We start from the raw sequence: 15,972 nt of genomic DNA on the forward strand, positions 1-15,972 counted from the left end.
GAAGGGGAGAGGCGAACGGACGGCACCATTCCCGGGGGGGAAGGCGGCTCCCCCTACTCTCCCGAGCTCGTGAGCTCTCCCGAGCTGCTCGCGCCGCCTGTTGCCCTTGGGGTGGCCGTTGTGCGGGGCCTGGTCTGGCGTGGAGTGTTTGCGAGTCTAGGTAGGTTACGGGATGGCGTTTCATGTTCTTGACGCGCTGGCAGCCGCCTTCTCGAGGGTCGGTACCGTGAGTGTAGGCCCAGAGGGCGCCTTGGGAGCTCGGATCGGGCGGGGCGGGGTGACGGAAGGTGGCTTGTGTCTGCCCTCTGTCATCACAGCTCCTCGGCGTCCGCCAGACCTTCCTGCAGGACACCGGCCTGGGGCTGTGCTCGGGTTGAGGAAGGCTGGGTGGGTTTTATAAGCGCCTTCCCCCAGCTGACTTCAGCTTATCTTTTGTCTGTGATAATAACGCCTGCATCTGTAAGATGGTGAGTTATTGAATGCATTTCTGACGTTTTGTATAATTAAGAGTTGTCTTAATGAGTATATTGATCTGGGTTGCTTTGAACATAAATTTCACCACTAATGCTTTAAAAGAGGTGTTCCTCTCCCATTTAAGGATAAAATCCCATTTCTAAGACCTGAGAGTTGTTTAGGGCTGTTTCTAAGAGACTTGTATGCGCTTTTGAGACCAGGCTGAGAGACCTGAGTCTGTTGAGCCTGCAGAGGAGAAGGCTGAGAGGGGATCCTGTCAGCGTTGATAAATATCTGCAGTGCGGCAGTCGAATGGATGGGAGCAGGCACTTCTCAGTTGTGCTCAGCGGTAGGACAGAGTGCAATGGGCACTAACTGGAACACGGGAAAATCCTTACAAATGTTCAGAAGATAACTTCATTACTGCGAGGGTGTCAGAACACTGGAACAGGCAGCTGTGAGAGGTGGAATCTCCTTCTCTGGAGATACTCAAAACCCATCTGAAGGCCTTCCTGTGCAACATGCTGTAGGGAATCTTCTTTAGTAGGGGGGTTGGAGTAGATGATCAACAGAAGTTTCTTCCAACCTCTACAGTTCTGTGAAATCTGTGTCTAATTGGATGTGCTTAATGGCCTGTATACGTATTATCCCAGGGTAGGATTCTAGTAAGTGTGATTAAATGTTCCAGGCACGTGCCAGCTTCCATGCGCAGATTTATTACCATATTGTTGTACTTTTTCTTTCTAGCAGCCATGGTGAATTTTGCCCAAGCTGTGCGTGACCACTGGGTTCACATCCTCGTTCCCTTGGGGTTTGTGGTTGGATGCTATCTGGACAGATGGAACGATGAGAAGCTGTCAGCCTTCCGAAACAAGAGCTTGTTGTACCAGAGGTCTGCTTGGTCACGCCTTTTAACATTATACGCTTGGTTGTGCTCCCAGATAGACTTCTAAAAGTACTTCTTTACAACAAACCACTCAACCATATCTCCTTCTTTTCTTTACACAGAGAGCTGAGGCCCGGCGAAGAAAAGACATGGAAATAAAGGCTGTTGATGAATGGGGAACACGTTTTGCTCTGTTAATCACCTTATCTCATGCATTGAAAGAATACGGTTATGTTTTTTCTCTCGAGACCATACCAAGCTACAGAATAGAACGCCTACAGTTTGTCACTGCTACTTTAATTTCCAGTGTTACTTTTTGGGAGGTGATTTACTTATACAGCTGTTTGCATTCTGTGAAGCCCAAGGAATTGAGAAATGTCTGCCCCCAGAAGTACCACTCGAGTTGGGGGAGAAAAGACTTAATGTAATAAAGAAAAAAAAAAGCTATGCAAAATAATTTCCTTTCTATTATTCTGTACGGTGTGGAATTAATGCGTTTACAGGTAGTTTATGAGTTAGCCTTCGAGTTCCTCATGCATCGCGCTTTAGTAACTCACCGTCGCGCGGAGCTGGGCGGCGCGGAAGGAGCGCTCATTTCCGGCTGCTCCCGGAAGCGCTGCGTGCGGCCGAGCTGCCGGGACCTCCCTGCCGCCAGGGGGCGCTGCTGCGGCCCGGCTCAGCGGGGCCGCGCTGAGGCGAGCTGCGATTGGCTGCGCGGGTCATGTGAGGCGGAGGCCGTGCCGTTGACAATAAACATGGAGTCGATCTTCCACGAGCGGGTGAGTGAGCGGTTACGGGGGGCCTGGCGGGTCCGTGAGGCGTCCCGCAGGTGCAGCGCCTTCAGGTCGTGTGGCGGGGTGGGAGCCGAGATGCTCCCTGAGGAGGCGGTAGTTGTATCTCCCGTCCTTGCGCTGCCTCTGGGGCTGCCCCGTTCCCCTGGGGCGCGCCGTGCCTCTGCCCCATCTCCCGTCTGGTGGCGGGAGGCGGTCACCGCGACCTTGTGGTGCAGGGCTACGCCGGGCACCGCGCTGTCGGACCGGCCTTCGTTGCTTCCCCTTATGCAGCGACTTTTCGTGTTGGGCTCCGTGTAGCAGTTGTTGGCTACGATCGGGTACGGCGTAAAGCTGCTGCTTCTCGTCTGTGGCCGAGCACGAAGGCGAGCAGCGGTACGTGGGGCGGGTGCCGTGAGCTCAGACACGGCTCATCACCAAAGCTGCCCGCTCTGGGTGTGCCGCCCGTTAGGGGCGGCCTGCATCGCGTGCTGAGCGGAGCGGCGCTTCCTGTTTTGGAGAACAAACGCTTCTGGAAACTGCTGTGCTTTGTCAGGGCTCACACGCAGGAGCGGCGTGCGACCTCTGTTACTACACTACGGTTCCTTTATCTACTTTGCCAGTCACTCTGCATCTCTGCTGTATCTTTTTGTATCGTTTTGTGGTATCTTGTTAGGTGACGCCGGTTTCTATCCGTTGTTCTTATCATAGCAGTTGGTTTACTTAACAAATAAAGAGAGTTAGCTGTACAGTTCTGTGGGCTTTTGTTGTTGTTTTTAATAAGTTATTACATTAGTAGCTGAACGTGGAGAGTGTTCTTTCAAGCTGGATTTGGGTAGCAAAACTTGACAAGTGTGATTGTGTCAAGCAGCTGCTGTTCAGAGGATGAGCTGGATTTCAACCATTATAACCCATGCTACAGTAACATCACCTTCCCATTGGGACTAGAAAATGAGCTCTAACCAAGAGTGCGCACCTTTCTTTTGTGTACCATTTCACGTACCAATATGGCAACTGAAAGAATGCTTTATCAGTAAATTGCTTTGTAGTTTTGGAATAAAGTAAACTGCTGAAATTGAAATGATCAAGCATACTGCATTCAAAGCATTGGTATACCTTCAACTAAACGAAGATCCTAAGCAGCGTTGCATTTATAACAGGAGGATGACCATTGAAAAAAGTAGGACTGCCATTATTGTAATAAAAATTAAAAAAAAAAATTGGCCTTTTCTCTTAAAGGATCTTAATGATTGAAACCACTGAAGCAGGACAGCTGTCAAAACCCATCCTGGTATCAATAAGGGGGTTTCAGATTATGGAAAGATACCAGGTGCACGAAAGTACTGCAGTTAACATTTATTACAGACTGTTAAGATGAGTTTTATGCACTTGCAGCATATGCAGATTGTTATTTTGGTTAGAAGATGATTTTTTTCAGATAGTTATTTTAATTTAAAGATTATTTTTTTTCTGTACAAGTACGGAAGGGCCCTTTCAAAGAAATTAGGGCCTAAGCTTGTAATATGACTCATTTTTTCAAAGGTATCCCAGGCTTGATTTGTTCCTAATTATTTCATATGCTTCTGGTGGAAACAATCTGTGACCATTGGCAGGTCTCAGCTGTATCATGGGGCCAGCAGCAGGAATGTGCTTCCAACAGGGCAGGAGTTGCTGTTTAGTCTGGAGTTTCTTTTTGTGAAATAAACACAAGCTGGAGAAGCTGTGAAAGATGAGGTTTCTGAATTCCATTGTACCTTGGCTGTCCAGCTTGAACTCAATATTCAGTTGAGTGGTGGTGCCCTCAGAAGGTATTGTAAGCTATAAAGTTTCAGGGCTCTTGCTGAAAAGGAGACCATGGGAGATTTGTGCACACGACTTGTGTGATGGAAGGGTGGATGTTTAAATAATATTCTTACAAGGCGCACTCTTGTATTCTTTACTTTCTGTGGGGTTTTGATAGAGGTGAAGGGCTGGTTTTGATTCTTGGACAATTCTGTTTCCAACACATTTGTTCTAATTTACATTCTTAATGTTAACATAAACAAGCATTGATGCAAAGAGGAAAGCTGCTTTTTATAGCTGATATTAAATCTGTCTTGCACTTGTAGGTTAACTAGCTGGTGTAGTTATTTTTTAGAGAGAGATTGCTTTTCATGGGAAACTGTCATGTCTCTTTTTGCAAGGTCTCAATGCTCTGTTTTTCTTTAGCCATGTGTGGAAAGCAGATTTTTCCCACACCTCACAGGGAACACAAGTTTAACAAAGAACAAGAGAGAAATATTTGTTACTGGGAATTAGAGATTAAAAAAAGAAAAGAATGAGTTTCCTATTTCATACAGTGATGATTTGAAGGGAGTGGAATCAATTCTCCTGATGGTTGCAAAGTACTTGCGTGACCTGGACAAACTGTAGGTGATTTTTACCCTGTTTCCCTGAACATTTTCGCTTAGAATTTATTTTCTTCCAGGAAATATGTTTGTTTTCTTTTCTGGAACACAGGAATGTATTCTACAGCTCACGCTGTAATAAATCTGGAAAAAAATACAGTATTTTGGGAAGTGGGGGCTGGAGGAAAAGTTTGCTGGAATAAAATCATTGAATGTTTTTGCAGAGCATGTCATTAACACCGATATCTTACTGCTTTTGACATAGTGGTGTTTTTTTTTCCTTTCCCAATATTAGCAAGAAGGCTCATTATGTGCTCAACACTGTCTGAATAATTTGCTACAAGGAGAGTACTTTAGTCCTGTTGAGCTGTCCTCCATTGCACAGCAGTTGGATGAGGAAGAAAGAATGAGAATGGCAGAGGGAGGAGTGTCTAGCGAAGAATATAGAACGTTTTTACAGGTAAAATCTTAACATTGCTTGATGTTTTCTTAAAATCTAATATTGTATAGCAACGGCCTGCTATGCTTTCATAATTACAGAAGGTTCATTTTCTAGTGCTGACGTTTTGGAAGTTTGCTGATATTTTCATTCAGGCATTTCAGGTTTGAGGTTTTTAGTGTTATTTGTACAGCTTTATAGTGCTTCTATAGGGGGCCGTGTTATCCTAATCTTAAGGGTAAGATGGTCAGGCATGGCAAGAGATTGACTGTTTGTTTTAGTAGGCCAGGGGTAGAGATGGTAACAGAATTTCCTGTATGTGTCTGTCCTTTAAGCAGTAAGTATTTGTAGCTTAAAGGTTTGAGTTATTAACAAAAATGCAAATGTTGGTGTTGTAATCAGCATACAGAGTAGAATATATTTCATTGTTGTTTTATGTATGTACAGTCATGTTATTATTATTTCTTTTTAAGTGAAATTCTTTTTGAACTTTTATACTTACACAACTTTTAACTTTCCTTCCTCCAACCTCATATGCTGAGCAGCAGCCTTCTGTAAACATGGATGACAGTGGATTCTTCTCAATTCAAGTAAGCTGTGCTCTAGACTGCCAGTTTTTTTTCTTCTTTATGGAATGTATGTGATGTCATATAATTTAAATGGCATTGAACTATTATCTAGTTTCTGTTTTATAGGCTTACTGACATTAATGGTTGGTCTTGAATCTTGAATTACATTAAAAGCAATGGTGACTTGTGTTTGTTCTTTAGGGTAGTATGGTTTGGTTGCAGTTGGACTTGATGATCTTGAAGGTCTTTTCCAACCTGAGCAATTCTATAATTCAGTTTATGGGTCTTTAAATAAACAGTCAAAGCATAGACTCCCTCAATTGTGAAATCACACCTGCTAGCAATAAGCTTGCTTTCCAAATTGCTTTTTATGAGCTACAGGTGAAAAAAGAGACTCGAGATTGTCTTCTCAAATTATAGACTGTGAAGTCTTTGGCAGAGGTTACAGAATTACTGCCATGATTTGCAGAATGAGAGAAGCTGCAGTATCTGTGTTCCAGTTTTTACAGTTCTTTCAGGGCACTTTGAATTGTGGGTTTTCTGTTTGTTTTCTTTTTTGTTTGCTTTTAAAGGAATGTAATGGGAAAATAATAGGAAATATGTTAACCAAAACAAAACAGTGGTATTGAACACCAAACTGGGTCTTGTGTCTAGACTGGAGCTTTAGTAAAACGTAGCACCTTTGGTTATCTCTGTCTTTCAGAGGTGCTTTTTAGTGCTGTAAAATGGAATATGGTTCCTTATATTCTGTACCCTTTTGTCCTGTCACTGCTTAGCTTGCTTGGCTGACTGAAAGGGGGATGAATTGTTGATTTAAATTTTTCTACAGCATTACTGCAGGTAGTTTAAAGAGTTATTGTAAAAGAATTTGGTAGTTACTGTTTATTTTCACATTTGCTGATTATCTGTCAAAGTCACTTTGAATATTTTAATAAGCTGAGAAAAGTCTTATTTAGAAGCCTTAAGACATAGTGACTCCCAGGGTTTTGTTATACTGCTATTTGCTTGCAGTACGGTAGAAAAAAATTGAAGTCTTGAGGTTGTCCATCAAGGCTTGCTGCTCAGACAACTCTTTAAAATCAGCTGGAGCAGTCTGCCTAAATATGCTTTCAGTAAACCAGTACTACTGAAACTGACTTGATGATGTGACATTCAAGTGGTGCAAATCCCAAAAGTTATTGTTGGGATAGATGACATTGCACTACAAGGAGAGGGCAGACAGGAGCAGTACCTGGAGAACAACGAGATGACAACTTAGGCAGTAGTTGTGGGAGGTGAAATTACAGCTTTGAGTGGAGCAGTGAGTTTATTAACGTGTCTTAGTTAAATCACAACTTTGATACTCCCCCTTAGATTGGGTAGGCATGTTATATTTGCATGTAGATTGATGATGGTGGCATTTTGAATAATGTGATTCCTAATTTTCCCTGCAGGATTTTGAGATCAAAGCTTAATGAGAATAATATAAGTATTAATAGTAGCTAAAGTGGTTGCTCTTGCTCAAGTTTGATTGGATAGGTTTGACTCATAAAAAGTGTTGTTGTTTTTTCTGTTCATTTGTTTGTTCTGACAGGTTATAAGCAATGCCTTGAAAGTTTGGGGTTTAGAACTAATCCTCTTCAACAGCCCAGAGTATCAGAGGCTTGGGATCGACCCTATGTAAGACTTCTTGTTATCATTGTTTTTTAAGCACAGATTCCTTTAATTTTAGGAAAAATACTGCAAAACAGTTATTTGTTTCTTTAAAATCAGTATTTAAGCTCTGTTGCATTCTGGTGTTTATTTTCTTACACCCTGATTCTTTGATATTTTTTCTTCTTTTGAGGGTGTATATAAACACTTCTCCTCTGTGCCTCTGTGACATCTCAGTGTCTGTGGCATCACAGGTATATGAGATTTCAGTAATGCTGATGTGACAAAATGATATAACCATAAGTTATAAAAGCAGTATGAGTACCTCTGTAGCATCAAATCAGCAGTTTTACTACTGAAAGTTTGTTTTGTAAGTTTAAATTACTGGTGGCAAAGAACTTAAAACATTAATATGCACTCCAATCTTATTTAATTTTATCTATACCTTTTGTTTTTCTTTTTACAGAAATGAAAAATCATTTATTTGTAATTATAAGGAACACTGGTTTACAGTTCGAAAGTTAGGAAAACAGGTGACACTGTCTTTCTTTATTTAAAAATTGACTTCAGATTTGGGGGTGGAAGAAGTGGTTTCAAGTAGACCATGTGTTGGCCTTTTGCAGGCTTTTTCTGCTGTTTGATTTAATAGTAGATATAAATAAATGAGTAAATGTTTGTTATATCAGAAATGCCAGGCAGCTTCTCCCACATTTTACCTCAGGGAAACATCCCAGGATCAATTTGCTAGTGAACCTGTCCTATAGGAAGTTGTAGCTGAGGCAGTCCTTGTGAGCTCTTAAGTTCTCTCGTTCTTTCTGTGTGTGAAATAACAGAGAATAAAATATGATTTCAAAGTTCCATTGCACTAATAAATATTAATAACTGCAAGTATTTAAGGGTATCCAAGGGATAAGGCAGAGCAAGGTAGAGTCAAAAAATTTTCACTATTGTATAAATTTATCTGAAGCAGCTGTATTATTATCAGGAAATAACTATTAAAGGTTATGGCCATACAGATGTGTAGTACCTGTATAATAACAAAAATCATGCACAGATCTCTTATAATGCCAGTGCAGTCTTTCTTTAAGTAGCCAGTCATTGTTCTGGATCGTGCTGCAAAGCTCTTATATGACATAAATTAGTTGGTTTGGTGTGGTGTTTTGGGTTTGATTTTCTTTGTGTTCGGTTGATATTTTTTGTTGTTGAGTTTTTCTGATCATAGAAAGTGTCCCATTAAAAAAACAAACAAGCACGAAAGCCTTTTAAATTAGAAAAGAGCAAGCAAAAGTCTTCCTGCCCATTAGATTTTCCAAGTGGAGATTACTTATGTTGTCATCCAGTGTAAAGTAATATAATTTTGCCTGCAAATAAGCAAACTAAACTCCACAGTTCTGGTGCAGTTTCAGAGTTTGGCTGATTATTGTCTACAGGCATTTTTTTGGTGTACTTGAAATTGAAAAGGCTGAATGGCCTTTTAAATGGTTGGATAAGCTCCCTGGTAGAATGACAGCCACATCAGCTGAAACTTGTTTGAGATACTATTCTAGCTCACAACATGTTTAATTGGATGGGGGATACATTTTGTTTTCTCATGTAGTTTGTAGCCAAAGAAAGAAAACACAAGGTTCTGTTATCTAGAGAGTACTAGAAGGGAGAGACAAAACAGCCTGACTTTTGCTTTCACCTGCTTCTTTTCTGTTACAGTTAAAGCACAGTTAGTTTTCTAAACCTCTGTCTTCCGTACTTATAGTTTGTCAGTAATCTGTCTATGTTTGCATAACCTTTTAATTCTTTCCCCATTCCTATGCAGTTTGTTTTCTTTACCTTATCTTAGTGGAAGAGGAGCTTTTGACTGACAATTTAAGAATGGTAGATAGTTGACTCTGAATTTGCCAGGTGAATTACAGTTTAGCCCTGGCTGCAAGTGTAGAATTGCATATACAGTAGTTTGGGCAGACAAATGCATTTTTGTGACAATAGAGATAGGACTCTTCTGCTGAAATGGTGCATTCTCATTCAAATTGGCTAATGTTGAATGGCTATGGAATATAAAAATATTCTTCAAATTGATTGCTATATAAATGGAATACACCAGATAGATCATTTTGCCATACTTATTATGTTCTCCCCCTAGCGGAAATGCTATATATAGTGAATTGTCTTCAGGCATCTGAAAGTAACCTGTATACACATTAATCTCAAGTGACCCGTATTGTAGAGTAATGCTGTATAAGTAGCACATTAAATTTAAAGTTCATTTTTCTAAATGTTTAAGTTCAACAGTTATCTCCCAGAGTTGTAAACAGCAGTTTGTAGTATCATCATCTATTAAAGGCAGCATGTTTAATTAATAGAGTGAATTCAATTTCTGTTTCCTGTAACTACAAATACATTAAGATACAGGGTTAACTTTTGAAGGGTTTCTTTCGTCATGTATCTCTGAACAGTTTTAAAAGAAAGATCAAGCAGTATTTTGAAACTGTGCCTGAAGTGATTCTTCTGCCATCTTTAGGTTTGTGATTTGATCTGTTTGCCTGCTGCCTGTGTTCAGAAAGGGGATAGAGCATGCAGTCACTTACATGCTTCAGATCTCCTCTTAGCTGAAGAGTTTTTGAAGGGAAACTTTGAGCAGTGTAGGTACTGTGCTTCAATAGACTTTTAATTTGCTGATTTATTTTATTTGATGATTTGATTTGATTTTAGAAAACGACCACAATGTACAGAAATGGGTTACTGAGTCATGTTTATGCTAATTTATTTTCTCAAACTCTTTTTTCTTAATTGCAGTGGTTTAACTTGAACTCTCTCTTGATGGGTCCAGAACTAATATCAGATACATATCTTGCACTTTTCTTGGCGCAATTACAACAGGAAGGTAATAGTAGTTTGCAGATGTTTAATCTCCTTAATTAAAAGCAGTTAATCATTATTTATTAGAACTTAAGTATTCAGTTAACTAGCCTTAGTTTTGTTATTGAAATAGTGAAATAACCCCAATTCTTGTAATGAGAGTTTGAGCCTTAGATTTTAATAGACTGCACATCATTGTATTCCACATAAGTATGCATGTCAGATAATTTATGTGTGCAGCTTAATGCTGTAGACCTATGATGTCTATTTTTCAGGTTATTCCATATTTGTAGTAAAAGGTGACCTGCCAGACTGTGAGGCTGACCAGCTGTTGCAGATGATTCGAGTTCAGCAGGTGCAGCGACCAAAACTTATTGGAGAAGAGACTGCACAGTCAAGAGACCAGAGGTAAGGTAAACAGACTTCCTTTTAATAATGTTCAGTAAGATTTGTTTCCATGATTAATGCCAACATGAAAAAAAACCCTTTAAGATGTAATTAGAAATACCTCAAGATCAATGTTTTCTATTGCACACTATAAAGCCAAATCAGTCGATGACCTAGTTTCAACTGGAACAGAGTTATTTTCTTCATAGTGTATGGTATGATGTTATGTTTTGGCTTTGGGAGTAGAACAGTGTTGATAATGCACTGATGTTTTAATTGTTGCTGAGCGGTGCTGCACAAAGCCAAGAACATTTCAGCTTCTCATTCTGCCTTGCCAATGAAGTGCTGGGGGAGAAGCACAGGGAGCTGGGAGGAGGCAGAACCAGGTTAGCTGATCCAAACAGGCCAAAGGAATATTACATATCATATGACAGCAGAGTTCAGAGGTATTAATTTAGAGGAATGAATGCATTGTTATTTCTAACACTTCATAAAGTAAACCATGGTGTTGTAAACAGATCTAATGAAAACAGTGAGCTCCTTGGCACTGATGTGAAATTACGTATAGTTTACAGAAGATGTTTTGCTGTAGTGCTATCATCAAAGATTCCTGAGGAAGAGACAATGTGCACTTTTATCTGTGGGTGTAACTGTCTTACTTGAAATAGGTTCAAATGAGTTGAGTATTTTTTTAATAGTGCTTTTGAAGTTTCTCCTGTAAAGTAGATTCTCATCAACATATAAGCATATGTTAATAGTTTTGATATTTTCATTTTTATAGCTGAAAACTGCACTTGCAGTTATTTCATGTTATTTTTTTTTACATAGAAATAAAAAAAAAATCTGATTATCATTATTGTCACTTTTTTGCCAAACATTAAAAAAAAAAAAAAAAAAAAGTAGAGTTAAATCAGCACAAACTACTTTAAATCTCTCAGTAGAAGCAAGCACGATTGTGGTTTGAATGTTATCAATCTTATCAACTTCACAGGCTACCCAGAAGTGATGTGGACCAAGCGATAGAAGTTAGCCATCCTTTTGATGGGACAAGCATGTTAGATGAAGATGAGGAGAATTTTCAAAGAGCTTTGGCTCTAAGTAGGCAGGAAATTGATATGGAAGATGAAGAAGCTGATCTTCGTAGAGCCATTCAACTCAGCATGCAAGGTACGGTGCTTTTTTAAATTTCTTGCAGTGTTCTTGTTGCTTATGCTCTAGAAGCTCCTGAAACCAGCTGCAGACAGCTGCTGTCAGAACGCTTCAAGTTCTGAAAAGACTGGCTTTAAGGCATAGAAGGATAATCCAGACTTTCTAGTGTCTCCTTTCTGCTGTTTGAAAAGTTACAACTTTCACATTAACACTGATTTTTTAGGAGGCAAGAACAAGTAGGCAAAAGGTGGCAGAAGGGAACTAATTCTGGGGTGAGAAGGTGACAGTGAAATTAGCCTAGGTGCTTATTTCATTAACAAATCTGTCTTCATCAAATTTGACGAATGATGTGTTTGGGTTTTGTGTTGTTTGTTTTTATATTAAGGAATCAAGCTATAATTTTACTGTAAGACATGTCTCGTTCTGATTTTAGGTAGTCGTCAAAGTGAGTTCTCAAACTCGTTACCACAGAATGCTTCTCAGCCACCACACACCAGTCAGACAGACTCTCCTTCTTCAGAAGATCTGCGCAGGAGAAGACAAGCATATTTTGAAAAGTAAAGTAGCCAATAGAAAACTAAAACTTCATTTGGAAGTAAATGTCTTATTGTTCAGTACTTTGGGGCTGTGGGTGGATTTCTGTCTGAGATTCAGCTTGATTTAACCCTTAACCTGTTTTCATGGCAGTGCTAGAATTTTGCTATTCTCATGCATTCTTAAGAAATGAAGCCTGTAAATAAGAGGGGATCTGACAGTAGTGTATCATTAGTCTTAGGAAGGAAAGCAAAGAAATATGTTAGAGTATTTCTGCTACTGTAATAATAATTTTCCTGCAGAATACCCTTTTTCTAAGACTTCTGGTAATTATGTCTCTAGTGAACATCACACAAAAAATTTCTAGATGATACTTCATTCATTTCTCTTTACTGGAGTGCTGCCTTAATACATATTTGTGGTTTTATTGTAGTCTTTGCTTGTCTCTATTTCCCAGTGATGGATGAAATTTAGAGAAGGGAGAAATGCTGCAGAAAGGAGGTGATAGATATTGCATGAGAGGACAATAATGCAGAATGCCTGAATTCTGGGAAAACAGGCCTGTAATTTGTAATATCAGATACCCCAACATGAAGCTTAGCAGAGGAAACAATTGAAGAGGTTTCAGGTGGTGTGGGTGGGTTAATATTTCAAATGGTAGCTCTAACTCTTGGTCTTCCTTAACAATGAAGTAGACTTGATATAGGAGTCACACTGATGTTAATTCTATTCTTCCTAATAAATTTATAATTATTTTAGGCAGCAACAACAGCTACAGCAGCAGGATCTGACCCAGAACCTACGTGATAAACCAACTATAAACTCAAGCGCTCCGGAAGCTGATCCAGGTACTGTTTTTTAAACTTATTTCCAACAATGAAATATATTTTATTTACCTTTGTAAATAGATAGACCTCAGTATATTTTATTTTCCTTTGTTCTGTATTCTTCTTCCTCGCTTTCCTTCCCTGCTTTATTTCTCACCCCAGCAGCAGTTCAGACTGTGCATCACAGCCATTACTCTTTTTGGCAGTGAAGGAAAGGATCACTTTCTTGAAAAGTTTGTTTTGTTGTGCATGTCAGTACTCTGTTCCAGGGCGAGCTATTAGACCGTGCTCTGGCTTTGCTTTTTGTTATTTAGTTTGGTTGGAAAAGTGTAGGTCTGATCAAAAGGAGCAAATAAAGCATTTAATTATGGTTGAGAACTGAATCTGTGCATTTATTACAATTATATACATCTGTTTTCTTTAGGAGGTGATATGAGTGAGGAAGACATGCTTCAAGCAGCTATGAATATGTCTCTGGAATCTGCTAGAAACCACTTGAGTACGGAAGAGAATAAATGACATTGTGATTTTTTCCCCTCTATTGTCGAAACACTACGTCTCTGTTACCATTTTACTGTGTGGATGTTGCACAAACTGGGTTCATTTCAGAGTTTTGGAAGCAGGAATGAAAGGTTGGCTGGAGCTCAAAGTTTAGGGGAAATCTTCAAGTACTGAAAAATTGGCACTAATCTAAAAAACCATAGCACTCCTACTACAAAAGTAACAGTACTGAAGTTACTTAAATTACTCGTCATCAAACATACACATCTAGCAGCTGTAACGTGCATTTAAAAATAAATCGTTTTGAAAAATCCTATGAAGAACACATGAGGTGCCAAAAACTGCTGTCAACCAGTTTTTTTCCATACTAATACAAAAACAGATATTCATAGGTTGCTAGATATAAGAAAACACTTCAGATAGGGGAAAAAAATCAACCCTACATTCTGTTTATCTTAGGTAACTTGTTTTATGATTCGATCTTCAAATGACTTGATGTCAACTCTTTAGTCCTGCTGGTCTGCTTCTGAAATGACCCATCCTGCAGGAGAAACCTAAATCTGTAAATGTACTGCTTGGCAATTAAAATCTCCAGTGTACAGTAGATCATGACTTTCACTGAAAGATTCCAGAGTACTTCTGATATTCTAACGCTTTCTGGTTTTACTTTTAGTTTTACTTGTAGTTTCCAAGTTCATGTTTGAGGTAGGATTTTTTGCTTTGCCACTTTGTCTTTTAGTAAATAACTTTTAAATTTCTTTTTAATGTTAGGTTTGTTTGTTTTTTTTTATACTCTTTCTGGTTATACCACTGTTTTTATCATAAAAGTATCATGATGGGTTAAACAGGTTTTCTTTTATATTTCTATGGTGTTATCTTTTCCTCTTCAAACTCAACCCTTAATTTTGGCCTTTCAGTATCATAGAGCTGTAACTGAGTCTAGGAGAAAGGAAAATGGGGAAGATCTGGGTGCCATAAAATCAGTGCCACATACGTAAGTTGCATTCCTGCAGTCTGCAATGACCTCCGTGCAAGTAGCTCTTCTAAGAATGAATATTTATGTCTGTGTGGGTGCTCCTTCTGAAATGCTTTTTGACTGTCTGTCAGAATGTTGTAGCTTTTTCAGGAATGGCCTTTATTCATGCACCTTAAAATTTTTTATCATGCTGTTTCTGATGCTGAGGAAAAAAAACAACAACAAAAAAACAGGGAGCAAAGGATGGGAGATAACTTGTTCTATTCATTGTAGCACATTTGTTTTGATACCCAGGATGAGTGTGTGATGGGGTGAACGAACATGACTTCCAACTTAGTGCAAAGATTAATGTTTCACTTTACTAAATGGTGCTTGAAATACAAATTCTGTTTACATATAAATTATATGGAAATATGTTATAGATACAGTATGTAAGCCGTATTCAATGCATTAACATCACAGGCATTCTAAGAATATCTTTTGAAAATAAACCCAAATTTCTTTATCAAAATATCCTAATGTAGTATCATTGCACAATAGTGACATTTAGAATTGGTATGAACTGGATGGTAGTTAGATGAAAGTATGCATTCAGCATCAAATAGTACTTAACTTGAAAGGGCTCTTACCTCTCAGTAAATATTTGTTTACAGCGATGGTTTCTTGATAGGTTAGAGTATTACATTATACATGTAGTCTGAATTCTCTTCTCCCGAATTTCCACTGCTGGTGTGTGTAGTATGACGTGAATTTTGACATGACAGCACTACCTTTTAAAAACTAAGATTTTGTTTTGTATATAATCCTGTTGTGCAGATGTAGTCTCTGTAATGTGCTGAAGTAATACAGCCAAGCAATGGCACTGAGAAGTCACACGTGTGCAAATGCCACTTGGAAATGCTATATTTTTCAGGATGTAGATTTCTGATTGAAATTTATATGAAACTGAAAACAGAAGAGAAGTATGTAAAGCAGTGAGTTCTCTCTTTGCTTGTTTGCAGATTATCCACAACGTTAATTTTCCTTCCTTTGTTGTGCCATAAACTGACCTTGAAACTTCTCTCCTTTTAATAAATAGGTGTAGGCTGGCAGAGCTTGTTAATATTTACTTGATACTAGTACTTGAACCTTTTATTTTCTGTTACAAGTATATCATAAAAATATCATTTCTGTAGCTACATAATGTAGTGGTCCTATATTTAAAAATTAAAAAAAAATCCCTTGAATTGCATTAACTGATCTGTGACAATTACATCATAGAATCATAAAGCTTGTAAAAAAACTTCAAAGATCATCTAGTCCATCCACCTACTATCAATACTGCCCACTGAACTGTGTCCCTCAGTACTACATCTACCCTTTCTTTTAACACCTTTCAGGAACGGTGACTCCACCATCTCCCTGAGCAGCCTGTTTGAATTCTTCTTGTTATTTAATCTGACCCTCCACTGGTGCAACTTGAGGCCGTTTCTCTCATCCTCTTGCTGTTACCTGAGAGAAGAGGCCAACCCCCAACTTCACCACAACCTCCTTTCAGTCAGTTGCAGAGACGATAACATGTCCCCTAAGCCTCCTCCTGGTTTATGCTCAGCTGAGCATCAACCAGCACCTC

The 15,972-nt window shown here is 39.1% G+C and overlaps 2 protein-coding genes across 3 annotated transcripts; both read left to right on the forward strand.

The window, feature by feature from the left end:
- Position 1: 1 nt before the first annotated feature.
- On the forward strand, positions 2-1,793 carry NDUFB1 (NADH:ubiquinone oxidoreductase subunit B1). Of its 2 annotated transcripts, none has more exons than XM_072337752.1 (3): positions 2-160; positions 1,201-1,345; positions 1,462-1,793. In XM_072337752.1, the coding sequence occupies exons 2-3, from the start codon at positions 1,206-1,208 to the stop codon at positions 1,496-1,498; spliced, it is 177 nt and encodes a 58-aa protein (XP_072193853.1). In that variant the 5' UTR covers positions 2-160; positions 1,201-1,205; the 3' UTR covers positions 1,499-1,793. The 2 variants fall into 2 exon arrangements, with proteins under 2 accessions (XP_072193853.1, XP_072193852.1); XM_072337751.1 differs by having other exon boundaries at positions 30-160; positions 1,204-1,345.
- On the forward strand, positions 1,640-15,453 carry ATXN3 (ataxin 3). Its single transcript, XM_072337750.1, has 11 exons — positions 1,640-2,118; positions 4,792-4,956; positions 5,481-5,525; positions 7,078-7,163; positions 7,603-7,669; positions 9,924-10,011; positions 10,262-10,394; positions 11,365-11,540; positions 11,956-12,079; positions 12,816-12,904; positions 13,308-15,453. Exons 1-11 carry the CDS (start codon positions 1,786-1,788, stop codon positions 13,400-13,402), a joined length of 1,401 nt encoding a protein of 466 aa, XP_072193851.1. The 5' UTR covers positions 1,640-1,785; the 3' UTR covers positions 13,403-15,453.
- Positions 15,454-15,972: the final 519 nt, after the last annotated feature.

This window comes from Excalfactoria chinensis, chromosome 5 (genome assembly GCF_039878825.1).
Source record: "Excalfactoria chinensis isolate bCotChi1 chromosome 5, bCotChi1.hap2, whole genome shotgun sequence".
NCBI lineage: Eukaryota > Metazoa > Chordata > Aves > Galliformes > Phasianidae > Excalfactoria > Excalfactoria chinensis.

Coding starts and splice junctions, on each gene's coding strand:
- NDUFB1 (XM_072337752.1), top strand. CDS start 1,206: ATGGTGAATTTTGCCCAAGCTGTGCGTGACCACTGGGTTCACATCCTC. Junction 1,346..1,461: donor AAGAGCTTGTTGTACCAGAG/GTCTGCTTGGTC, acceptor TTCTTTACACAG/AGAGCTGAGGCCCGGCGAAG.
- ATXN3 (XM_072337750.1), top strand. CDS start 1,786: ATGCAAAATAATTTCCTTTCTATTATTCTGTACGGTGTGGAATTAATG. Junction 10,395..11,364: donor GCACAGTCAAGAGACCAGAG/GTAAGGTAAACA, acceptor TCAACTTCACAG/GCTACCCAGAAGTGATGTGG. Junction 11,541..11,955: donor CATTCAACTCAGCATGCAAG/GTACGGTGCTTT, acceptor TTCTGATTTTAG/GTAGTCGTCAAAGTGAGTTC.